Genomic DNA, 24,867 nt, shown 5'->3' with positions numbered 1-24,867 from the left:
CGTGGTGTAAGTTTCAGTCTCAACTTGGATCTGGTGTTGCTGTGGCTGTGGCATAGGCTGGTAGCTACAGTTCCAATTCGACCCCTAGCCCAGGAACTTTCATATGGTGTGTGGGCAGCCCTGGAAAGACCAAAAAAAAAAAAAAGGAAAATAGGAGTTTTTATTATTGTTGTAATTAAAAATAATTATGGAATATGTGCACACTCCTCAAATAAAAAAAGAAAATAATATAAATTTGTTCATACCAAAAAACTTAATAGGACAGGTTTATATAGGAGATGTTTTTTACTCTCGCTTTTTCTTCCCCAATTCCATTCCCTGGAGGTAGCTAATATTTACAATTTGTGTGTGACTTTACAGACTTTTTAAAATACATCTGTAGAAGAACATGTGTATACATACACACACTCGCAAATGGAGCATATTTTAAAAATTGATCTTATTTTATATATAGTGCTGCCCTGTGGCTTTTCTCTTAGAGCATTATGAATATTGTTCAGCACACACCTCTTCTTCCTCTTTTTTTTTTTTTTTTTTTTTGCTTTTTAGGGCCGCTTTTTTTTTTTTAGACCCAGGCTAGGGGTCTATTCAGAGCTATAGCTGCTGGCCTATGTCACAGCCACACCAGATCTGAGCCACGTTTTCGGCCTACACCACAGCTCATGGAAACACCGGATCCTTAACACAGATCCTAGTCAGATTTGTTTCCGCTGCACCACAATGGGAACCTCTTCTTCCTCTTTTTAAACATTTGAAAACAATTTTTTTTTTTGGTCTTTTTGCCATTTCTTGGGCCGCTCCCGCAGCATATGGAGGTTCCCAGCCTAGGGGTCTAATCGGAGCTGCAGCCCCTGGCCTACACCAGAGCCACAGCAACAAGGGATCCAAGCCGTGTCTGCAACCTACACCACAGCTCACAGCAACGCTGGATCCTTAACCCGCTGAGTGAGGCCAGGGATTGAACCTGCAACCTCATGGTTCTTAGATTCGTTAACCACTGCGCCACAACGGGAACTCCCATTTAAAAACAATTTTTGTTTTTATGGTTATGCCCGTGGCATGTGGATGTTCCCAGGCCAGGGTTTGACTCCAAGTTACAGCTGCCACATAGGGTCTGTTTCCCATTATTTAGGGAAAAAAGAGGAGGTTTGTGGGCAAGCAAGTAGGAGAAGTCTGGGCTAAGCAAAAACAGACATCGTTCTTGCAAGACTTCTTAAGAACCTTCCATGCGGCTTATGACTCTTTGAGAGGGAGGAGGATATAAAACCCTTACTTTCCCTAGATTTTTGTTTTACCTCCTATCTGTTTGTCTCTCTTTTTATTTTATTATTATGATTATCATTTTTTATGGCCACACCCAAGGTATATGGAAGTTTTTAGGCCAGGGATTGAATCCAAGCTGTGGCTGTGGCACTGCTGGATCCTTTAACCCACTGTGCCTGGCCGGGAATCAAACCCCAGTCGGCAGTTGGGTTCTTCATCGACTGCGCCACAGTGGGAACGCCTCTTCTTCCTCTTTTCAGTGGCTGCTTACAGGTTCTGATGAGCTTGCTGGGTAGGCGAGGACTTTCGGATCTACCCCAATCATTATCCCAGTCTCCGCATCTCCCTGAAACATAGGGAACCCCAGCTCAACCCCCATCATCCCCTTTGAACTCACCCCTTCTGTTGATCAGGACAGTTTACTCCTTATTCGACACATCCTCCCCAGCCAAGGAACTCCTGTTGGCCTTTTTAGTGTTTGAAGGTACATGTGCATTATTTCCTTCACATTCGTTCTTTGCCTTTCCCCAAGATTCTAGTGCTTCTTGGGGAGGCGAGGAGTGGGGAGTGTGAGCCTCTGGTTGAGAATCATTCAGGATGAGAACCTTGCTGTCTGTGGTTTCAGATTTCACCAGTTACGTTATTACGCCTCAACACACAGGAACTTGAGGTGTTCACCGTGGGCTGGGCAGGGTTGGAAGGGGGTGCTCTGTTTGAAAAAAAACAGATGACCTTGGATGCTAACCTCTGGGGACTGTGTTCATTTTGCTGTCTCTCTTTTTCTTGCAGGACCAGTATGTGTTCCTCAACCAGTGTGTTTTGGATATTATCAGATCCCAGAAGGACTCTAAAGTAGATCTCATCTACCAGAACACAACTGCAATGACAATCTACGAAAACCTTGCACCAGTGACTGCATTTGGAAAGACAAACGGTTACATTGCCTGATTCCAAAGGAAAATCTTTCTGGAGCTAACCGGACCGTCACACCCACAGCAAAGGAAAATGCCCCGATGTTGACATGTTTTTATATGTCTAATATCCTAATTCTTTGTTCTGTTTTGTTAGAACTAATTCGAAAGTGTGACGCTGCACATGTAAAGCATGACAGATGAGAAGCTGGGGCTCTAGGGGCTGTGGATGGGTGGTGAGCCAGTCGACTACATTCCTGATGACCAATGAGATGAGTTCACTTTTTTTTTTTTTCTTTTTTCGTGAAAATTACGGAACACCAGAAAAAGTGAGCTATGATTTTTTTTTTTTCTTTTCCAAGACATTCTTTTTAAAAAAGACTATTTTATATGACTCACATGCTAAAGCCAGGATTGTGTTGGGTTGAATATATTTTAAGTATCAGAGGTCTATTTTTACCTACTGTATCTTGGAATCTAGCTGATGGAAAAGACATAATTGTGGATGCTTATCATGTGGGATGGGGGTGGGGGTACATGGTGCCTCTTCCGCCTGGGTTTTCTATTTGAACATGTGCCTTTTCTGAATTATGCTTCCACAGGCAAAACTCAGTAGATATTTCTATTTTTGTATTGAATCTCATAATTGGAATATGTGGAATATTTAAACAGTAGTTTAGTATCAGAGGTTGAGCCTTCGCGGTCACATTCCTGCTCATATCGGATTAGAGGAAGTCTCCCCCACCCCCACGTCTCCCATTCCCTGTTTACTGCTCTATTCTTTCTTCCCTTTTCCCCCTCCTGTTTTCCCCCAGAGACATGTCTGATGGCCACACTTTCTGCCCATTGGTTAAGCGAGAGTGAAAACTAAACATCACCCTGCGAATTTCGGGGTGGGGGCGGGGCAAAGCAGAGAAACCCTCCAGCGACACAGTTATCTCCTATTGTCCCTGTTTTATCCTTTTTTTTTTCTTTTTTTCTCATTTCTGTATTTGGTAAGAAGGATTATTTAAAGGTGCAATATGTGACTTAGTGATTCACAATGCTCTAGGTTTTTAGTAACGTTTTACTCAGGTTGGCATTTTGTGTGTCTGTGTGTCCGTGTATGTGTGTTTGTGTGTATGTGTTTAAAAGCGTGGCAATCTGTGAACGCTTCCGTGTGAAAACAGTCAGATAACCCCCCTCCTTCCTCCAAGTCTACTGGCTTTAGTCTGTATCTGCAGTGACACATATCCGTACCTACTGTGTGTATATATATATATATACACTAAACTCTTAAGACAGTTGTTCCTTTGAATTGAGGTGTACAAAGTTCGAATTTGTATCAAAGATGTAATTATTATTTTTAAAACCTCTTTTCACTCTACTGCTGCTGTAATTACTTTTTTTAAAAAAATGCAGATTAATTTTTGTTTTTGTTTTTTTTTGTGGCTTCAGGTGTGTATCTACCAAGAATTGCAGAATCTATGTGGATTTATTTTATGGGTACATAATCTGTAAACGTCTCAAGGCATTAACATGAAAGGATTGGTTTCTTTTTAATTTTATATTGTGGCTCAGGTTATATTTTGAAGATGTGTGGAGTTTCTCCTCTAATAGGCAATGAAGTATATACAAGGTCTGATGAAGGAATTACCACGTCCCTGGGGTCCTGTGGCCCCGTTGCCCACGGTGATCAATCCTGCTGCGAACGTAGGACAGGGCGTCCTATGGAAGACGGGAGCGGGGGCTTCTCCGAGTGCCCTGGTCACGGTGGACCAGTTGGAGCCGGTGACCCTGCCATGCTCCTCAGCTCACCAGCACTTTGATTACGGACTAGTCAGTGAGTGGGTATTTTAGGGTTAGGAAGGGTGAATCACCGCGTCCGGAAAGCGCTTGATTTTCGATTCACAGGTCAAGTGCTGTCCGTCTTTTGCCTCCCTTTCCTTTCGAGGTACTTCAAGGAATAAAGAAGTGGTGACGGCGTTGCGTTTTGGGAGAACCTTACTTCCCAAATGGAAATTGCACTTTTGGCTGACTCCTTTTCTCCCTTTGGTCACAAGCAGTTCATTCTGTCGCAAGCCCTTCCAGGGGTGGGCCGGCCAGGCCGGTTGGCTCCGCAGGTCTGCATCACGGATGCCCCGCGGGCCCCGGGGTGTTGGGTGCAGCTGGGTGTGGGCGGATGGCTTCCGGGCCTGCACAAGTGGCCTGCCCCTGGCACGCAAGCCTTGCAGAGCTCTGTGACTTCTTCAGAGGTCCCTGTTCATGCGGCAGTTCTGTGCGCCACACCCCTTCCCACTCCAGTTCCTCAGGAAACCATGGTGATGGGGGCCGGGCGTCAAATCCCACGTGGACGTACGCCCCGCCCACAGCACTGCCGCTGCCAGAGAAGTGCAGGACTTGACTCAAAAAATTCCCTTAAAAGAGTAAAGTTACATCAACATGTTAGAAAAATGCAAAAAAAAAAAAAAAAAAAAAAAAATCACCCCAGAACTCGTCCTCCCTTATGCCTAGTGTGGGCCTAGGTAAGGGGCAGCGGCCCTGCCAGCCCTGCTCAGACGTCAGTCCCAATCCTGGGAGGAAGGCTTCTCTCGAGAGGTCTGGATTCCAAATGAGCAGGTCACACGAAGGTCATCGTGCTTCTTTGCATCCTGGACAGGCCTGGGGACGCCCGAGGTTGGGGGGGGGGTGTGAGGGTATTTATAGGACAGCAATTGAAAAGGGAAACTTAATGTGTAAATATAAAGGACACACGGGCTGGGGAGGGGGGGTTGGTCCCAGAAAAAGAAGCTGGTTTTGAGCTCCAGCCTGGAACCTTCCCAGGAACAAGGAAGTGAAATTTAGAGTCCAGTGGAATGGTGGGCTTGGTGTCATCACCCCTGCTTAGTATCTTACAATGGGCATAGGGGACAGCCAGCCAGGGTGGGATGGGTTGGTTTGGGGGACTGGGACCATTGATATCTTCTCCCAAGTTCAAGGACGTTTTGCCTGCAAAGTTAAATCTAGCGATGATTGACAGCTGTAGGCAATGACTGGTGGGTCTGTTCCCTGTGGCCATGTGATGACCTCCAGCCAGATTTTGGCATGATTGACTCTGCTGGGTTTGGGTACCATCAAGTCAGAGGCTCCTGGGGGCGTTGGGACCAGCTCTGCAGCTGATTCATGTTTGCTTTTCATCCGGGATGAAAATGCCTGGTTTTCTTTGGAAATGCTTGATTGCACTTGCCGAGCTAAACAAGTCTTGGTGACTGATGCTGATTTGCCGCCAAAGCCCAAGTTCTGAGTTTTCAGACAATGTGTCAGCAGTCAGTATTCAACATACTATAGCTCTTTTCCCTTGGGGGCACCCTATGAAGAGGATGTGTTGATGTGGACTCTAAAACTGTAATTTTCTTGTAACTATTTTGGAATGATGCATATTTCTAATGTTTGTTATACCTGTACAGAGTTATTGCTGTTGGTTGCTTCTTTGTTTGTTTGTTTTTTAAGGGAAAAAAAATGGCCTGAAAAATTTTTTTAAAAGACTTAACAAATACCAAATATAAAAAATGTCAACACGTTATGCCTGTTTGTCTTTCTCTTTTCTTACTTGACATCCACATCATTTCATTTACTGAGCAGTTTACTAACCTGCATCCAGCTGGGGCATCCTTAACACACACCCGAGTCCCCTGGGATTTGCTACATTATTTAGGTTTGCTAGAGCTGCTGTTAACAAAGAACAATAGACTGGGGGAGTTAGACAATATGAAATTTATCATCTCATAGTTCTGGAGGCTAGAATTCCAAGATCAAGGTGTTGCAGGTTGGTTTCCTCTGAGGCCCAGGTCTGTGGCTTGTCAATGACCATCTTCCCCCTGTATCTTTGCACGGTCTTTCTTCTGGGTCCTGATCTCCTCTTCTTAGAAGGATGCCAGTCACAATGGATTACAGCCCACTCCAGTGACCTCATTTTACCTTAATTACCTCTTGAAAGACTATCTCCAAAGACAGTCGCATTCTGAGACACTGGGGGTTAGGACTTTAACACATGCACTTGGGGGGAACATAATTCACAAAGAACATGCATGGAGGGAGGGTGATGAAGTGGAGACCTGGAGAGTTGAGTGTGTTCTCAGGGGGCTGGCATATGTGCCTTAGACAAGCTTCCAGGATTTTTAATTAAAAAAAAATTTTTTTTGGAGTTCCCGTCGTGGCTCAGTGGTTAACAAATCTGATGAGGAACCATGAGGTTGCGTGTTTGATCCCTGGCCTCGCTCAGTGGGTTAAGGATCCGGCGTTGAGGTGAGCTGTGGTGTAGGTTGCAGACACGTCTCGGATCCTGCGTTGCTGTGGCTCTGGTGTAGGCCAGTGGCTACAGCTCCGATTCGACCCCTAGCCTGGGAACCTCCATATGCCACAGGAAGCGGCCCTAGAAAAGGCAAAAAGACCAAAAAAAATTTTTTTTGTAAGGCCGCACCTGCAGCATATGGAGGTTCCCAGGGGGGTCCAATCAGAGCTGCAGCTGCCGACCTACACCGCAGCCACAGCAACTCGGGATCTGAGCCACATCTGTGACTTACGCCACAGCTTGTGGCAGTGCCAGAAGCCTTAACCCACTGAGCGAGGCCACATCCTCACGGATACTAGTCGGCTTCTTAACCGGCTGAGCCACAACAGGGAACTCTGCCTCCAGGATTTTTAGAGGGTTTTGGTTGATGGACTTGGAGAATCTCAGAAGCGCTGGGATACTGTGGTAGTTTGGGTAGTTTTTCGTTCATCTCACTCCCTAATGTATTGACACACACGCTAAGCAGACTGAGATGATTTTAATTTTTTTTATTTTTTGTCTTTTTGCCTTTTCTAGGGCCGCTCCCACGGCATATGGAGGTTCCCAGGCTAGGGGTCCAATTAGAGCTGCAGCTGCCAGCTTACGCCACAGCCACACCAACGCGGGATCCGAGCCGCATCTGCAACCTACACCACAGCTCACGGCAATGCTGGAAACTTAACCCACTGAACAAGGCCAGGGATTGAACCTGCAACCTCATGGTTTCTAGTCGGATTCATTAACCACTTGTGCCACACGTGAACTCCCAGACTGAGATGATTTTTAAGAACTCTCTTGTCCCTCTCATTTGAGACAAAGCAGTCAGCCCATTTGTACTGAGTGCCTACTATGTGCCAGCCACGATGCCTCAGCAGTTGAGGGTTTGCCCACGAACAAAACGGGATGGAGTTCCCTGGTGGCTCATTGGATGAAACATCCCATGTTGTCACTGCTGTGGCTTGAGTCACAGCTGTGGAGCTGGTTCAGTCCCTGGCCTTGGAACTTCTGCATGCATCAGGCACTGCCAAAACAAACTCAAAAAGCAAAAAACCCTCGGAAATCTCTGTCCTTCTGGAGCTTACGTGCTGGTAAGAGGAGACAAACAACGTATGTATATAAAGTTTTTAGTTTGTTAGGTGGTGAAAATATGGAGAAAAAGAGCATTCATACCCAGAGGCATCTTCACATGACAGGCAGCGCAGCTCCCTGGAGTCAAGGAGGAAGTGGGGCAGGGTGCTCTCCACTCAACCCCTGCTTTATTTCCTGTTTGGACCTCGCAGTGCCCACTCCTCGGGCCCATCAGGGAGGCAGAGGGGGACGCAGCACAAGTCCTGCCCAGAAAAGTGGGCAGTCCAGAGGGAGGGGCCAGGGCATGTGTGATACCAACGCCAAACGAACTCTGCAAAATGAAAAAGCCCACTAAACAAAGTTCCCCGGAGGCAGTTTAAAGGAATAAGTGACAAAGATCCCAGGAGCATAAGAGTGGGTGGCTTGTACTGAAGCTTAATCGCGAGTTTAGTGAGAGGATATAAGGGGGGAGGCAGGGGGCGAACTGCCCACTCAGAGGATGGTGAGAGCATTGGGATGTGAGCGTGCAGGGAGCGGGGAGGGGACGTGAGGTGGCCACCGAGGACCCTGGCCGGGATAGTAAGCCTGGTTGACTGTTGTGGTCTCTCCTTCAAGATGCTGTACCTTCACCACAGCCACAGCAACAAAGGATCCAAGCCGTGTCTGCAAACTACACCATGTGTAGGCAGGCAGCTGTATCTCAGGTCAACCCCTAGCCTGGGAACTTCCTATGCAGCTGGTGCGGCCCTAATAAAAAAAGCACAGATCTGGAGCACATGACAGTGTTAATTACTCTCTGGACATGATGCGTTCCCTCATTGAAGATAGAAAATATTTAACTTAATGAATTTTATTGTATTTATAGTTGTACAGAGGATAGAAAATGTTTATTTTTTCTTTTTGCCTTTTTCAGGGGCCACTCCCGAAGCATGTGGAGGTTCCCAGGCTAGGGGTCTAATTGGAGCTGTAGCCACCAGCCTACACCAGAGCCACAGCAACGCGGGATCCGAGCTGTGTCTGCGACCTACACCAGCTCACAGCAACGCCGGATCCTTAACCCACTGAGCAAGGTCAGGGATCGAACACGCAACCTCATGGTTCCTAGTTGGCTTCATTAACGCTGGATCCTTAACCCACCGAGCCATGACGGGAACTCCAGAAAATGTTTTATTTTAAAAATGATGCAGCCTAGAAAGATTCAGAAAAAGGATAGCTATATCTACATTTATCTCTCTACTTACCTGTGTATCATCTATCCATATAACTGATTCACTTTGCTTACACCTGAAACTAACACAACACTGTAAATCCACTATATTCCAATAAAGTTGGAATATAAAGTTCCAATAAAGGTGCTTCTGGATGTAGGGTGGTGTGCAGGACCGTTTGGGTCCAAGAATTGGGGGGCCTCGTTACGGTACGGCAGCTGCCCAGCAGCCCTGCACCGCAGCGTATCAGCTCTGGCGACAGCCCTGTGGCTGTAGTGGACCAGCTCCAGCAGCTCTGTGGCTGCAGTGGATCCACTCTTTTACTGGGCGAGAAACCAAGCGAGCACTCGGGGAGTTGGAGAACTCAGGTTTATTACCCCAGCGGGCTCCGAGAAGATCCTCTCCGGAGCCTGAGCCCCAAAGAGGGGTTTCACAAGGCTTTTATGCTCTCTCTAGTTCTTCCGGGCCCATGCTTGGCTGGTAGGACTTGAGCGAGGTCAGGCAACATCGTAGATGCGGAAACAAGTTTACAGAAGCAGATGTGTGGGGGAGGGGTGGTGGGGACACTGGGCTGGACTTGGCTTAGTCATCAAGGCTGGGGGCTCTCCTTTCTACCTTTTTATTGGGACGTTTTCTCCTACAGCCTGAGCTCTGGTTCTCCCCTCCCCTTGTGATTTTCTCTGGAAATCACAGAACGTTAGTACTTATAAGCAGTAGGAGGTGCAGAGCTGAAGTTTGCCCAGCGTCTGGCCTGCAGCACCTGTGGCTTGTGGAATGCATGGCCCGCGGGCCTGAGTGAAGCCCGGGCACAGGTGGATGTCTTCTTGCTAAAGCCGAGGAAGTTTAGAGGCAGTTCCCTAAGAGGGCATCTTCTCACAAGTGTTTTGAATCCATCTAAGTGTCTTGAATGGTCATCTGACCATTACACTTTCAACTGGAGGGTTTCCAGGGCCTGCTGTCCCTGGAGGGTGAATTCAGGAAGCAGAAGGTAGGAGTTCCCATTGTAGCTCAGTGGTAACGAACCTGGCTAGTCTCCATGAGGATGTGGGCTCGATCCCTGGCCTTGCTCAGTGGGTTAAGGACCCGGTGTTGCTGTGAGCTGTGGTATAGGTCGCAGACACAGCTCAGATTCCGAGTTGCCCTGGCTGTGGCCGGCAGCTGCTGCTCTGATTTGACCCCTAGCTCAGGAACTTCATGTGCTGCAGATGTAGTCCTAAAAAAAAAAAAAAAAAAAAAAGGAAGAGGGCAAGTAAATTTTCTGCACATGGGAGTATCGTTATCATTGGTTATCATTTTGATGCTGGTGCTTACTGAGACACTTAGCATATTGCCTGGGACACATTCAATCAACATCCAGTAAACGTAGCTATTTATCAACTTAAATTTGTGTTGATCATGTGCTATGGGCTGGCAGAAGGCCCTTGACATGTGCTTTTGTGAAAAAAAAACAGGCATGATCTCTGCCCTTGTGGAATCGAAAGGCCTGCGGGAGAGACTGGAAGAAGGAGCCAGACCTGTCTCTGATGTTACACTGCAGCTGGAGTGACAGGCTGGCCCTAGAGGGAGTGGGCAGGGAGGTGGCATGTGCCTAGCCCCTGAGGCAGGAAAGAATTCTGCACTTCTGAAGAGCAGGGAGAAGACTTGGTCTTTGGGGCATGGCTGGTGAGGAAGCTGAGGGCCCAACATGAAGCTGGAGATGCCATTGAGACAGAATATGAACTCAGGTAGTCAGTGTAGGAACACGGGTTCTGATACCCACTTTCGATATGGATATTGATTAACATTTGTGGCTTAAGGGCTCCAGGGAGAAACACCTCCACAGGCCTTGTGTTATTATAGGAAATGTGCATTCCCCACAGGCTTTGTTTACTGCAGGAAATGCAAATCTCTAGCCCACTCCTCAACTGATAAAAAGGAATGAGAGGCATGGTGACTTAATCTAAGGAAAGAAAAGGACAAAGAAACCATAAAACTTACAGGGGACATTTCCACCCCTAAGAGCCTATTGGACAAGGACTGATATAGGGAATTGAGCAAGGCCAATGGGAAAAAAACCCACATCTTTCTGCACCCCACGTTGGTACCCCCTATCTTTAAGAAATAAAAACCCCTATAGGACAATAAAGAAGGGGGCTCTTCTGCCCACTCCCAGCGGGCCTGGGAGCTACTTGCTTTTCTTTAATAAAGACTTGGCTTGCTTGCTTCCTGTGTGTTCGTGGAATTCATTCTTCAATTGCTGTGAACAAGAATCTGGATTCCGGTATCATTTTTCCGGGATCACCATCAGGGGTCAGTGGCCGGTCAAGTGGGCCTTCGTGAGCTGTGTGCAGGAGATGGGAAGTTAGTCTAGCAGCGGTGGGAGGGGCAGACTGGAAGCTGGGAAGCCTGTTAGGGGCTCTGGTTTGGGAAACAGATGATAGCTTTTGTTTTTTTAGCGTATAGTTGATGACAGTGTTGTGCCAATTCCTGCTGTACAGTATAGTGAGCCAATCATGCATATATACACATTCTTTTTCTCATATGACCGTCTACCATGTTCTACCCCAAGAAATCAGATATAGTTCCCTGGGTGGATGATGATAGCTTTTGAAGGAAGGAGTGGTGAATTTAGAGAGATGGGTGCATTTCTTTTCTTTTGGGGTGGGGGGGAGTCTTCCATGCTGCTAGTGTAAGTTCCCAGGCCAGGGATGGAACCATAGCAGTGACAGTGCTGGAAACTTAACTGCTAGGCCACCAGGAAACTCCAAGAAATAGAGATGGAGTAGACGCAGGTAGTTGTAGAAGTCCCGTTACAGGGAAACTTGGCCGACATTGGGAGATCTCTGTGAGTAAGTAAATTGGTCAAAAAAGCCATCAGAACCAGGCAGGTTTGTTGCATTAGTGGAGCCTTGAGAATTACCTCAGGTCATTGAGTGGGGGATGGGATGAGGCCTGCATTCCTATTCAGACCAAGGGCAAGAGTTCGAGGACCACGCTTCCTCGGATTTGAATACACCTTACCAGATACTAAGGAGGAGCTACTACTCCCAGAAAGGACAAGGTGGGCTTTTCCAACCCCCACTCCCCTTGGATGAAAAAAACTGTGTAGCCCACAGGATCCTCAGAGTAGAGCTTCCGTGCCTGCCCGGTTGCATCTCTCACAAGTGTCCTATCCTAATAAATCTATTTCTTGCCTATCGCTTTGTCTCTCGCTGAATTCCTTCTGTGCAGAGACATGGAGAAGCTGAACCTCAGTAGTCCAGACACAGGGTGAGTCTAATTTAAAACCTTGGGTTCAAGTCCCAATCTGTGTTCTGGCTCGGTTCAGACTGTTAATACTGTCAGTGTCACAAGGGTGGGTCTGAGATATGTGAAGATCATGGGCTGGAAACTTCTCTCTTCTCTTGGGCCCATAGATGTCAGTGGAAGTGACAGTACTCATTTCAAACCTAGTCCAATATGAAATTTCACTTGATTTTTTTCTCCCTCCTGTCCGTCAACTATTGCCATGACAAGAACATCCCTGGGCACTTGCCCTGTGAACCTGGGCCCCAGATTGAATGCATGTGGAACAGAGCTGCCCAGCCAAGCACCCCCCAAACTCCACCTTGGAGCAGAGCTACTTGGCCCAGTCCTGCCTAGGACAGCTGTGCCCTAGCTGACCTGTGGATCCAGGAGACTTATTTATTCCGTAAGAATCTATGACTTTGGGGGCCTTTGTTATGTAGCATTTTTGTGGCAATAGCTAAGAAAGATGCAACCCCCTAGATAAGTGATTGGCAGAACTGGGATTTGAATCAACTCCAAAGTTTGGTACAGAGTTGTCTCTTTCAACAGTAGATGATTTCATTTAAAATGCAGTCAGTTTTTTTACACAGGCCATTAGGAGAAGAACTTGGAGGTGAGAGCAAACAATAAGGATTTGCCTATACCTTTATCCTGGGGGCCTTTGCTAAAGGTTTGGTTAGAGTTAGCTCAGCTGGGCTTCTTGCTGGGCTGGGGGAGCAAATCCACACTCTTTATGCTTTGATTCAGGCCAAAGTTGTCCCAGAATTCTTCTGCATAAACTCTTGTTTTGGGGGAGGCAGGAGGGTGCCAGAAACCTTCACAGTCTATCAGTGACCTGTTGTTCTATCACTGTACTGTTGAAAAACCAGGCTAACCTGCAAAACACCCCAGCTTTCAAGTGTTTCCTGCTCCTAGCACTTAAACTTGATAAAGACTGCCCAGGTGCAGCCAAGAAACAGAGGCATCATGAGAAGTCAAAATCAAGCCATCAGGAGTTCCCGTCGTGGCGCAGTGGTTAACGAATCCGACTAGGAACCATGAGGTTGCGGGTTCGGTCCCTGCCCTTGCTCAGTGGGTTACGATCTGGCGTTGCCGTGAGCTGTGGTGTAGGTTGCAGACGCGGCTCGATCCCGCGTTGCTGTGGCTCTGGCGTAGGCCGGTGGCCACAGCTCCGATTCAACCCCTAGCCTGGGAACCTCCATATGCCGCGGGAGCGGCCTAAGAAATAGCAACAACAAGACAAAAAAAAAAAAAAAAGAAAAAAAAAAATCAAGCGATCATCTGGGCTCATAACCTGTAAAACTGAAGTGAGGAAAAAAATGTATAGAACTATAAGGGAAAAATTCCATTACAAAATTAGATAAGCACATAGGAAGGGAAGAAAAAACAACTCCAGAATTATGTAATGGTAGCTTTTATTTTTATTTTCTTCTGCCTAAATTTTTAAAAATTTCCCAGTGAGTATAGAGGACTTATTAAGACTAAAATTTAGGAGTTCCTGTCGTGGCGCAGTGGTTAACGAATCCGACTAGGAACCATGAGGTTGCGGGTTCGGGCCCTGCCCTTGCTCAGTGGGTTAACGATCCGGCATCCAGCATTGCCGTGACCTGTGGTGTAGGTTGCAGACGCAGCTTGGATCCCGCGTTGCTGTGGCTCTGGCGTGGGCCAGTGGCTACAGTTCCGATTCGACCCCTAGCCTGGGAACCTCCATATGCCGCGGGAGCGGCCCAAGAAATGGCAAAAAGACAATAAATAAATAAATAAAAAGAATAATACTTAAAAAAAAAAAAAACCCTAAAATTTAGCATTTTTTCCTTGGCTCAAAAAGATAAGCTGCAGCATATTTCAAGAGGTATTTGTCCAGGTTTACAAAGTTCTTCAAAATGAGTGTGAACCCATACTTTTTGGACAGCCTCCTGTTGCTAGCAGTTTGTTAAAGGTGAAAGTGAAATTTCTGGAGGTTAGATTTTGAGCTGTTAGACTGGAGGAAAGAGGGGACCCACCTTCTTGCTCCTGGCTAAGTGTGAGTCTGCCCGGTTGGAGGGCCTGGCTGGTATCTGGGGAGCAGATGAGCAGGCAGTGAGAAAATAGGATTACCCCTGTTCTTCAAAGTGAAACCGAGCAAGGCCCCACTGGCCCCTGGGCGCACAAGCCTTTCTTGTGTCCCCCATTTCTTGTTTTTAGGGAATAAACTTCAGCTTCCATGACCTTCTCTGAGTTCCAAAGGGCAGGTTCAAACAGTTGCTAATCAGGGAAGGGGGCGGGGGAAGATGCAGAAACAGGGAGGAGCCATCAGGAAACAATAGCACAACTTTGGGGCAGGGTCCTGGTTCCTCCTCAAGGAATATAGATCACAATCTTTGAGTTCTTCTGCAGAACAACCCCCTAAAAAAATGTTAGATATTTATGAAGCGTTCTTTATTCCGGAAAGTCCCCCAGACCACTGAACACCAGCTCTGAAAACAATGCCAGCTCGTCTCTAACCTCATCCTTATCTGTGGCCCTATTTTTCATTCCCCAAACTACAAAACTACCTCCGATCTCTCTTAAGGGGGACACAGTCCTTGAGGCTTTCGTCTGCTGTGACCCTCCTTTGCCTGGCAAAACAATAAAGCTATTTTTTTCTCCTTCACCCAAAACTCTGTCTCCACGTTTCTACTTGGCATGGGTGAGCAGAGGCTGAGTTCTGGCAACAGAAGTTATTACAGCCCTTCCATCCTTTCTGGGATTCCACAGCTCCCTTCACGGATGAATGTGGAAGATCCCTGGGCCCTCTGAATTAATACATGCGATCCTAGGCTTTATCTTCTAAACGATAGTTATATCCTAAGTCACTTTCCTGCAGGCAGGGGAGGTCTTCGGACTCGAGTTCACTGCCGTCAGTTGTTGGCAACGATTTTGGAAGCTGCCACCAGGTGGCGCCAGAGGACTGTGCTGAGAAAGCAATCTTTAATTCGGCTGCGAGACGGTGGAGAATAGCTTGAAAGAGGAAGGAGATGCTTAAAAATCAACAGAGGGGCTGAGGAAGTGCCCTTGCCAGCAGCCAGTAGCTTTTTTCCTTATACTTTATATGTTCACGGTATAAAAAAAATTGGGAAATTTAGATGTGAAAAAGAAGGAAAAAATAAATAAATAAATGCCATATGGTCTCCAACAACATGGCTCCTAAGGCTGCTTGTTACCCACACTCCCCTCCAGGGCTGGTCTGTGTGACCAATAGGATATGGCAGAAGTGATGATCTGTTACTTCTGGGGTTAGGATGTAAAAGACGCTGCCGGAGTGCCCGCCGTGGCTCAGGGGTTAACCATGAGGTTGTGGGTTCAATCCCCGGCCCTGCTCAGTGGGTTAAGGATCTGGCTTTGCTGTGAGCTGTGGTGTAGGTCACAGACGCGGCTTGGATCCCGTGTTGCTGTGGCTGTGGTGTAGGCCGGCGGCTACAGCTCTGACTGGACCCCTAGCCTGGGAACCTCCATATGCCGCGGGAGCGGCCCAAGAAATGGCAAAAAAGAGCCCCCCCTCCCGCCAAAAAAAAAAAAAAAAGACGCTGCAGCTTTTCTGTCTCTCGCTCCATCTCTCATGGGCAAACCTATGAGAGGCACTCATGGTGTGGAGCTGAGCCTCTTTGCCAACAGCCAAGAGATCTTGGAAGCAGCATCTCCAACCCCATCAAGCCTTCAGATTGATGGCGGCACTGAGCCAACAGCTGGTCTGCAAGCTCTCGCGAGAACTTGAGCCGGGACACGCCCAGCGAAGCCACGCCCCGTTTCCTGAATCTCAGAAACTCTTCTAGGCTTTTGGAGCCAGATGGAGCTGGTTTGTGACCTAGCTGACCACCTACTACTGGTGATAACTGTGGACGAGCCACTCCATGTCTTTGAACCTCTTCATCTGGAAAGTGTGAGTAGAAGCATGTGCTCAAAGCTTCAAATGAACTAATGTGCCCCCAGTTCAAGATGCTGCTGCTTTACATAGGAAGAGGCAGATCGTTTCCTTGGAGAAAATGTTTTTGTCCTGAGAAGTTATCTTTGAGTGCCCTGCTTAAGTATGCAGATGTAGTGAGGACAGGAACTTACTATTGTTATGTCTGTCCTGAGGCAGAGCAAAAACTGCTTCTCTCCTTGGTTTGCAGAATTTTCATACAAATTTCTTAAGGGGCTTTCTGGGAAGGAGAAGGCTGACCTTCCCCCCACCGCCCAAACTTTAGGTCTCTGAGATTTGCAATTAAGAAAACCTGGTTTGGTGGTTTGACCAAGATCCATCAGTATAAAAAAAAAATTTAGAGACCCCCCCCCTAGAAGGAGCCCACCATGAGGGAAAGGGGAACCTATGTTGGTGAGGTAGGTTCAGCACTGCAGTTTGGGTATGAGCCTTTATTTTGTGCAGCATGTGCCTAGGCTGGAAGCTTCTTTGGGCCACTGTGTTTTGGGGAGCAGAAGCTGCATATGTGACAGTGAACAAAGATAACTGTGACCTTGGACTCAAGGGTGGAATTATACTGTGGCTTGGCAGGAGTCAAGCCTTGCAGTACCCACCACACATCCATCTGATTACACAGGACCAATTACATGGCTACGACCAAAGACAACGCCTGGACATATTTTATATTCTTCTCTCCCCTAATTGGCCTTTAGAAGCAGGAGTCCTTGGGCCTGAGTGCTCTTAGGTAGTTTGGTATGAGGTGGGGGCCAGCCTTCTGTGAGAGAGCAAGGACTTCTGCTCTTAAGGTAGAGGTGGCCTTGAGCCATTAGTTGGGTAAATAAAAGATGGGGTTTAATTTGAATTTTCCAGATGGTGAAAAAGATTACATGAGTTAGTTGGGTAAACTAACTGGTGTTTTAATAACTCCCAGATCTGAACGGTTTAATCCCTGTGTCACAGGTTTTGGGTGTTTCATTGTTGTTGTTCTCTTTTGACAGCTGCACCTGCGGCATATAGAAGTTCGAAGGCTAGGGGGTCGAATCGGAGCCAAAGCTGCCAGGCTGCACCACAACCATAGCAATACTGGATCCTTAACCTGCTAGGCCACCAGGGAACTCTCAGCTGCTTCTCAATGTATGATTTTGTAGACCTGACAGGGAAACTGGGAGATGCTGTGTCCCAGTTTTGGTCCACACGATGGTTATAGGAGTCGGGAACTGTGAGCTCATAAGTGACTTGCACATTTAGCAGGGATGTGTTCTTGTAGCCTCCAATCATGCCTTTAATTACTTACCTGAAGCTCCTGGGGATCTCAAGCAGGTAAAAGTTCTTAGCTCTGAAGAACCACCCCCTCATGGGATAACACTAATTTGCTCCTTTGCAAACTTTTCCTAACTCTTTGCCTCAGCTCCTGAGGGCATAATTAGCTGCCAGAGGTTGTCATCACGCCAGAAAGCCTTGGTGTGGCCTCCAGAAAGTGGAGGACTGGTTGATCCTCGAACTCACAAAATAGAAAACTAATTGGTTCTTTTTCTTCTTTCAATGATCATTGTAGCAGCGAGAACTTTTTCTAAAAGACAAAGAGGTCAACATCTGAGTTGAGCATTAGTGGAAACAGCTGAGAATACATGTAATTGGTGTTGTTTTTTTTTTTTTTTTTACATCCATGGTGATAATTATATTACACATACTGTTTTTAAACTTGAAAAAAATTTACTGGTATCTTTTGGAACGCTTTTATTTTTTTTATTTTTCATTTTATTTTTTGTCTTTTTGCCATTTCTTGGGCTGCTCTGGCAGCATATGGAGGATCCCAGGCTAGGGGTCAAATCAGAGCTGTAGCTACCGGCCTGCGCCAGAGCCACAGCAACGCGGGATCCGAGCCGTGTCTGCAACCTACACCACAGCTCATGGCAACGCCGGATCGTTAACCAACTAAGCAAGGCCAGGGACTGAACCCGCAACCTCATGGTTCCTAGTCAGATTCGTTAACCACTGCGCCACAACGGGAACTCCTAAACTTTTTATCAGTAAATAGTTTATCTCCATTTCATTAAAGTCTGTTTCTGAAGGTTTATCTTGTTGAACATATTCCTCTGTTCATTTCCCTTGATTCTGTGTTAATTTCTATGCATCAGATAAAATAGCCACCTCTTCCTGTCTTGATGGAGTAGTCTTTGTAGGACATGAAATTTATTTTCAGCCTGGCCTGAACTTTCGGTTGTCTCCAATGTTTTTGATAGTCCAGGCTGCTTTCTTCATTTTTCGTGGCTCTCAGTAGCTGAGGGTTTGCCAAGAGCTGTCAGTGTCAGCACCTAGAAGCAGACTGATTAAAAGCTGGGCTCTCAGGCAACAACTTTTAAATTGTACAAATAAGCCTCTTTCAGGGAACGACTGGGAGATGGGAGTTTTTTGCTTGCTCCCTCTGCAGAGTTCAGCAGAGGTAGCCACAGCAAATACTCACGTGCTTGAAGAGCGACTGTTTTGTTTGCTAAGGTGTTCTGGGTTTCATGGGCACAAGCCCAGTTGGCTTTTGGAGCTAGGTGTTTTGGGGTACATTCCTTAGGTGGAAGTCCTAAAAGTTGGGATACAATATTGGGTCCAAAAGAGAGAGAAAGAAGCTAGGAGTTGGGAGTTCTTCCTGATGGCATGTTTCTGTGCTAGGGAAATGGTTTGTGGAGAGAGAGTGTCTCAGCCTTCTGTACTCATTTCAGTGTGGGTTTTTTCTTGTTCACGCAATGTGTAGGAATCACTCAGCTAGTTTTTGGATTTCTTTCAGAAGGAATTGTCCATGCGTAGTTGTAGATTTGGTGTGTCCATGGGGTAAGGTGAGTTTAGGAACTTCCTATGTCACTGTCTTGAACTGGAACCCATAGCACCATTCTTTTAACTGTTTCATAGTATTTGATTTTATATATGTTCCAAAACGTATGTGTGGGTTTGTGTGGACTAATCTCAAGGTTAAGCTAATTATAGTCCCTATTTTATCATTGATCCATGTAAGGTCCCTCTTGTTTTAAAATTTATTTTATCTTTTTTTTGTGTGTGTGTCTTTTTGCTATTTCTTGGGCCGCTCCACCAGCATATGGAGGTTCCCATGCCAGGGGTCGAATCGGAGCTGTAGCCACCGGCCTATGCCAGAGCCACAGCAACGCAAGATCCGAGCCGCATCTGCAACCTACACCACAGCTCATGGCAACGCCGGATCGTTAACCCACTGAGCAAGGGCAGGGACCGAACCCGCAACATCATGGTTCCTAGTCGGATTCGTTAACCACTGCGCCACAACTGGAACTCCTAAAATTTATTTTATCTTTATTCTTTACTCCCAATCTGTATTAGTTTTAGTTGGGTCCCATAGTGAAGTACCATAGATTGAGAGAGATGCAAATATGTATATATATAGTAATTATATATAGTAATATATATGAATGTAATCACATCTATCTATTGAGCTATCATCTATCTATATCAGGGATTGACTTCATAGGTTATGAAGTCTGAGAAGTTCAAAGATCTGCCGTCCACAAGCCAGAGACCCCAGAGAGCCAATAGTGTAGTTCCAATCTGAATCCAAAGGCCTGAGCATCACGACTGCTACTGGTATGAGTCCAAGTCCAAGAGCAGGTGAAGACCTGTGTCTCAGCTCGTGTCAGGTGGAGAGAGGGAATTCTGCCTTCCTTTGCCTTCTCTGTCCTATTCAGGCCCTCGAGGGACTGGATGGTGCCCGTCCTCATTGAAGAGGGAAATCTGCTTTACTCTTTCTACTGAGTCAAATGCTAATCTTTTCCAGATGCATCTTCTCCGCCACACCCAGAAATAACGCTTAACCACATATCGGGCATCCTGTGGCTCAGCCAAGTTGCCACATAGAATTAAGCATCATAGACATCTACTAAGACTCAGCTTTACCTGCATCCAGGCGGTAGAAGAGGAAAGAGCATGGAGTGGGTTCATGGGAGGCTCAAAGTGGTCCACGTCACTTCTCACATTCTAGGGGAGAGGACTTATTTACATCCACTCCCGACCACAGTAGTGGCCAGCAACATGGTCTAGCTGTGTGCCTAGAGAAGGAGAGCACCCCCATTTCAGTGGATGGCGAGTGGTCTTTGCCCTAGTTACTAATTTACGTTCCCACCAACAATATCCGTGGGTACTACTCTCCCACTCGACCAATAGTGGATATTATCACACTTTTACATTATTACCAATCCGATGGATGGTGAAAAATCATGCATTGGAAAGCAATTTATATTTTCTTGATTACTTGTACGTTGAAACATTTTTCCTATTTTGTTGGCTACTGACATTTTTCCTCTATGGATTGTCTTTTCAGAAACTTTCTTGTTAAAATATTTCTTATTTGATTTATAGGAGATATTAATTAGTATGTAGTGATTTCTCATTCTCCTTTGCTGATTTGGGTTCCTCTTATCTATACAGCTCTGAATATCAGCTGCCTCCTCCTTATGGCTCTTGGTTTAGGCTGTTGGTCCTGCAGCACTTGTTCAGGGCTATCTCATCATCGTAACCCCCAAAGACCCCTGACCTTCAGCTACCTTTTTCTCCTCTGTGGAACTAGCCGGAATTCCTGGATATTTTCCTATCACATGGGAGCTCTATACAATTTAGTTACTATTTTGCTGTACTTTATGCCTATCCATGCACCAATGATTTCCTAATTTCATTATTTAAAATTCCAGGATGTTTTAATATTTGCTTGTAACATTTTGCCATTAAAAACAAGGTTTGTGAAAGCAGGACTTGCAGAATAGAAGCGTAAGGAACTCATAAAACTTATCTCCAAGAAACAACAATAAAACTGGACAAAATTATCAAAAATAATGGTTCAAAAACTCTAGATATTGATCAGATACATACCACAAATTGTGAAGTATTTATTCAAGAAAATTTGCCCAACCTTGGAAAGAAGACTGGGAGCCTATGGCCGTTTTATTCTGAGGCTGCTCCCACCCACTCACCCTCCAGTTAGATGGTGTAGAAGTTCCAGACGGCAGAGCGTTGTGTTGTACAAACAGGCTGCTCCACTTCTGGAGAGAGTTGACTTTCTTTCTTTGGAGCTGAGTGAGAAAGTTTCATGCCTATGCTTGTCGTTGAAAACAACAGCAATGCCAGTGGCAAATGATCAGAGGTCTTTCCTGAGGTCTTAAGACTTGTTAGGCAAACAGCAGTTTGGAAGACAAGTATAAAATGTGACAGGAAGGTCTAGGGGATGAGGTCTCGTCTCTGTTTTCTTCTTGTTTATTGCAGAGCAGAGGGAACCGCTGAGGCAATTCCTGAAGGTCCCCTCAGTGGACAGAAACCATGATGAGCCAGCGTGGAAAGGGCATCTAGAGTACAAACAGGGGACATGCACGAGTCCACCCTGAGCCTTTCAGAATTGTCCTAATTGTCGTGCCTAATTGTCCTAATTGTCCTTCCCTTGTCCTAATTTGGTATACAGTTGATGTTCTCTCCATAGGGGACCTGGTCATTGTTCATCGAGCCATCTCATCTGAGTCCTAAAATGTTTAACTACTACTATGCTCTTGATATACGGTAGTAGAAAAAAAAAGGGGGGAGAAAGAATCAGCATATGACAAGTGCTTCAGCTTCTGCTTCTGTAGCCAGTGAATAGTCCAAAACTGCCCTGTAGTCTGTACTCCCCTTAGACAAAAGCATGAGGGTCCCCTACTCCAGGCAGTGTCCCAGAAGGTTCAGTGCTTTGGGGAGCACCTTCTTGACATTAAAAAAGCAAAAAAAAAAACCAAAAACCTGCATTCAGTGCTAGAGGGAAACCAAAGTTTATTTCCTTAATCCTCAGGAGGGAAAAATGGAAAAAAATGATCCACCCAGAACTGTTCACATCTCTTGGGTTTCAATGATGAGAGGCTATGAAGGTGCTAGGCAGTTAGATATAAACAAAATGTATGTTTAGTACACTGGTAGTTCATAATTTAAAATATACGTTTTTAATCTATCCATGCCACTGTTAAACAAGTTAGGCAAGTCTGCTCAGAAAGTAGAACTCACTTCTCTTCAAGTCATGCAAAAAGATTTTCAGTTATTTTAATATTTGCATGTATTTTTTCCCCTTGGAATGGAGGATCTCGGTCAAAGGTTGTATTGCCTAGGCAGCATCTCTGGGATTGAGTTCGTGTGTAAAAACTTACTGGGAAGTGCTCCCACGATCAACATCTGTCAAAGAGTGAAGGAAGCAGATTTGGGCAGAGGGAGAAGATGAGCTGTGGTACAATAACAAAAAAGATCTTGGATGGTCCCACAGGGAACTTTAGAGCTGGAATGGCCTTGAAGAGTTGTTTCAAGCTGTTTCACACCGTCTCATTTTACCATCACATTGACCATTCTTGAATGCAGCCTGCTGGGGGCTGAGGATGTGACGTTGGTGCTCCCCTGGAGGAAAGGTATTATCTGGAGAAGAATGAGCAGCCTTCCTCCTGGCAGCTGAGGGAATGAGCACGTCCATCCGGAAGGGAAATCTGGGTGGCTCACCACAATGTCCACTAAAAACCCTTTCCTTGAACCCAGGTAGCCCCCCATAATGAAGATGGTTTTTTTTTTTCTTTTTCTTCTTTTAATACTGAGTCCAATATAGCTTCTACTGTAATGTCAACATACACAATTCCCATCTATGAACTGTCTAACGACAATTATGGGAGAGAAACACCTCCACCTTAAGTTGAATTCCTGAAATGAGAATTGTCTAGATGTGTGAAGTTGCCAAGTTAAGGGTAGCAACAACATCCAGGAATGCAGCTTGACCACTGATGAAATGCTTTCACCTCCACTTTCATCTCATTTCCTGTATAACCCTGGGGAGTCATGGGTAAGGTAGTAGCTTCATCTCTCTTTTCAAGTGAGGATACAGGAAAGGCAAATGTTAGTGAAATGAACTTGAGACTTTTTTGTTGGTATCACTCCTTTGTTAGCATATATATATATAGATACGTGACATACCGCTAGAAGCTATTGCTAGAGGCAACAGTTCTGTGTCATAAAACCGACTGTGTTTGGTGTCAGGTTTTTCTATAAAAGTGTTTGGTCCACTCATGGCTCCTCGTAGGGAATATCTACTTGATATTAGAGTGCCTTTAGCATGTCTCTAAAGTCAACTACTGGTGATTGGTAGGGCAGACCCTCCAAACCAGATCTTTAGACATCAAATCCAAGACTCTTCCTATGATACTTAGGTATTTGTGTGATAGGATTGAGGACTGATGACTGACAAATTCCCAACAACATTTTTGGAAGCTGGTACAACTGTACCAATTCCATCGAACTTCCCATCAGGGTCTCTCCGATTTCTGCCCAGCAACCTCTTGATCCACAGTCTCCTCATGGCATTTTTCACTTCCACGTTTCTCAGGCTGTAGATCAGAGGGTTCAGCATGGGTGTGATGATGGTGTAAAATAAAGCTACCATCTTGTCCTCCGGGAAAGTGGTAGAAGGCCTCAGGTAGATGAAGATGCAGGGGACAAAATACAGGATGACGACAGTGATGTGGGAAGCACACGTGGACAGGGCCTTGCGTCTCCCCTTTGATGAGCGGGTCTTGAAGGAAAGCAAGATGACTGTGTAAGAACCCACAAGGATGACAAAGGAGATGAGTGAAATCATGCCACTGTTGGCCACCACAATGAGCCCCACCACATATGTGTCTGTGCAAGCCAGCTTCAGTAAGGGGTGGACGTCACAGAAGTAGTGGTCGATCAGGCTGGGGCCACAGAACGGCAGGTGGACAGTGAGCATGGTCTGGATAAAGGTATGCACAAACCCTCCTAGCCAACAGGACACCACCAGTATGGAGCAGAATTTCCAGTCCATGATGGTCAAGTAGTGTAGGGGCTTGCAGATGGCCACGTACCTGTCATAGGCCATCACTGTGAGGATAAAGATCTCTGTGCCACCAAGCAGATGGACAAAAAAGAGTTGGGCCATACAACCAACCAGAGAGATTCTTTTGACGTTGACTTGAAAGTCAGTGATCATCTTGGGGGCTGTAACAGAGGAATAACAGATGTCAACAAATGACAGGAAGCTAAGGAAGAAGTACATTGGAGAGTTGAGATTTGGGCTCCTTTGAATAGTCATTATAATTAAAAAATTTCCAGTCATGAGGATCATATAAAAGAGGATGAACAAAAAGAAGCATATTTGCTGCGCTTCCTGATTTTGGGTAAGACCCATGAGGATAAATTCAGTAACATTATTTTCCATGGAATTTGGCAGTAAATAAGAGGTGAACACTGTGATTTTTTTACCTGTGGGAGGAAAAATACAAAGGAAAATTAGCTGTGGGCACACGATACTATAACATTGTTATTATTTTAAAACAATTATTGACAAAATTTCTCCCTTACGGTATTTGTTTTGGTATAGTGTTTCTTAAAACTACCAGATATTGACGGGTGGAGTGCAGGGAGAAAGAAGAGAGCAAAGACAAATTAGTGGAGTTCAAATATATTTAGGAGTGGATCCTGGGTTTTCCACTTAATAGTCAGTTGTCTGAATCCTCACTGCTTCAGAATTGAAATTAGGAGTTCCCGTCGTGGCGCAGTGGTTAACGAATCCAACTAGGAACCATGAGGTTGCGGGTTCGATCCCTGCCCTTGCTCAGTGGGTTAACGATCCGGCGTTGCCGTGAGCTGTGGTGTAGGTTGCAGACACGGCTCGGATCCCTCATTGCTGTGGCTCTGGTGTAGGCCGGTGGCTACAGCTCCGATTAGACCCCTAGCCTGGGAACCTCCATATACCGCGGGAGCGGCCCAAGAAATAGCAACAATAACAACAACAACAACAACAAAAAAGACAAAAGACAAAAAAAAAAAAAAAAAAAAAGAATTGAAATTAAATCTACCTGTTAAATCAGGATGCTGAGTGACAACCTTCACTCTCTTTTCTCCAGGATGCTTTTTACCTAC

At 45.8% G+C, this 24,867-nt stretch overlaps 5 protein-coding genes across 7 annotated transcripts in view; 4 read left to right on the top strand and 1 right to left on the bottom strand.

Moving 5' to 3' along the window:
• The window catches only part of PTPRJ (protein tyrosine phosphatase receptor type J), a 184,591-nt gene extending 178,876 nt beyond the window's left edge, over window positions 1–5,715 (top strand). The window contains exon 26 of the mRNA XM_085011671.1: window positions 2,053–5,715. Within this exon, the coding sequence (XP_084867797.1) occupies window positions 2,053–2,211 (159 nt within the window). The 3' untranslated portion in view covers window positions 2,212–5,715. The remainder of the gene's footprint in view (window positions 1–2,052) is intronic.
• LOC100524237 (olfactory receptor 4S2-like) lies at window positions 4,284–24,163 on the bottom strand. Its single transcript, XM_013994323.1, has 4 exons — window positions 23,212–24,163; window positions 14,841–14,984; window positions 14,009–14,062; window positions 4,284–4,570 (listed from the first exon to the last, which is right to left on the bottom strand). The coding sequence occupies exons 1-4, from the start codon at window positions 24,161–24,163 to the stop codon at window positions 4,284–4,286; spliced, it is 1,437 nt and encodes a 478-aa protein (XP_013849777.1).
• Window positions 15,783–24,867, top strand: part of LOC100523717 (olfactory receptor 4S1) — an 86,433-nt gene continuing 77,348 nt past the window's right edge. For both annotated transcript variants that reach the window (XM_021083054.2, XM_085011121.1), the window contains exon 1: window positions 15,783–15,903. The gene's annotated coding sequence lies outside the window, so the exon portion shown is untranslated. The remainder of the gene's footprint in view (window positions 15,904–24,867) is intronic.
• Window positions 15,783–24,867, top strand: part of LOC100523167 (olfactory receptor 4X1-like) — a 72,562-nt gene continuing 63,477 nt past the window's right edge. The window contains exon 1 of the mRNA XM_085011122.1: window positions 15,783–15,903. The gene's annotated coding sequence lies outside the window, so the exon portion shown is untranslated. The remainder of the gene's footprint in view (window positions 15,904–24,867) is intronic.
• The window catches only part of LOC146405255 (olfactory receptor 4B1), a 28,513-nt gene continuing 19,428 nt past the window's right edge, over window positions 15,783–24,867 (top strand). For both annotated transcript variants that reach the window (XM_005660904.3, XM_085011123.1), the window contains exon 1: window positions 15,783–15,903. The gene's annotated coding sequence lies outside the window, so the exon portion shown is untranslated. The remainder of the gene's footprint in view (window positions 15,904–24,867) is intronic.

Source organism: Sus scrofa, chromosome 2 (genome assembly GCF_054392235.1).
Source record: "Sus scrofa isolate SSC_HxYL_T2T_F1_AM1 chromosome 2, Sscrofa_HxYL_maternal_Yorkshire_Landrace_v2.0, whole genome shotgun sequence".
NCBI classification, from domain to species: domain Eukaryota; kingdom Metazoa; phylum Chordata; class Mammalia; order Artiodactyla; family Suidae; genus Sus; species Sus scrofa.
This window is presented reverse-complemented; position numbering and strand designations above follow the sequence as displayed.

Bases quoted from the DNA above. Each gene is read 5' to 3' on its own strand.
- LOC100524237 (XM_013994323.1), bottom strand. From the start codon at position 24,163: ATGGAAAATAATGTTACTGAATTTATCCTCATGGGTCTTACCCAAAAT. The intron at 14,985-23,211 runs GTACAGTTGTAC...TCCTCTTTCAAG, and splicing joins TGGGAAGTTCGATGGAATTG to CTATTCTCCACCGTCTCGCA. The intron at 4,571-14,008 runs GTGGGTCCCCTC...TACTCTTTTAAG, and splicing joins ACTTAGCCAGGAGCAAGAAG to GGAATTTTTTGAGTCAAGTC.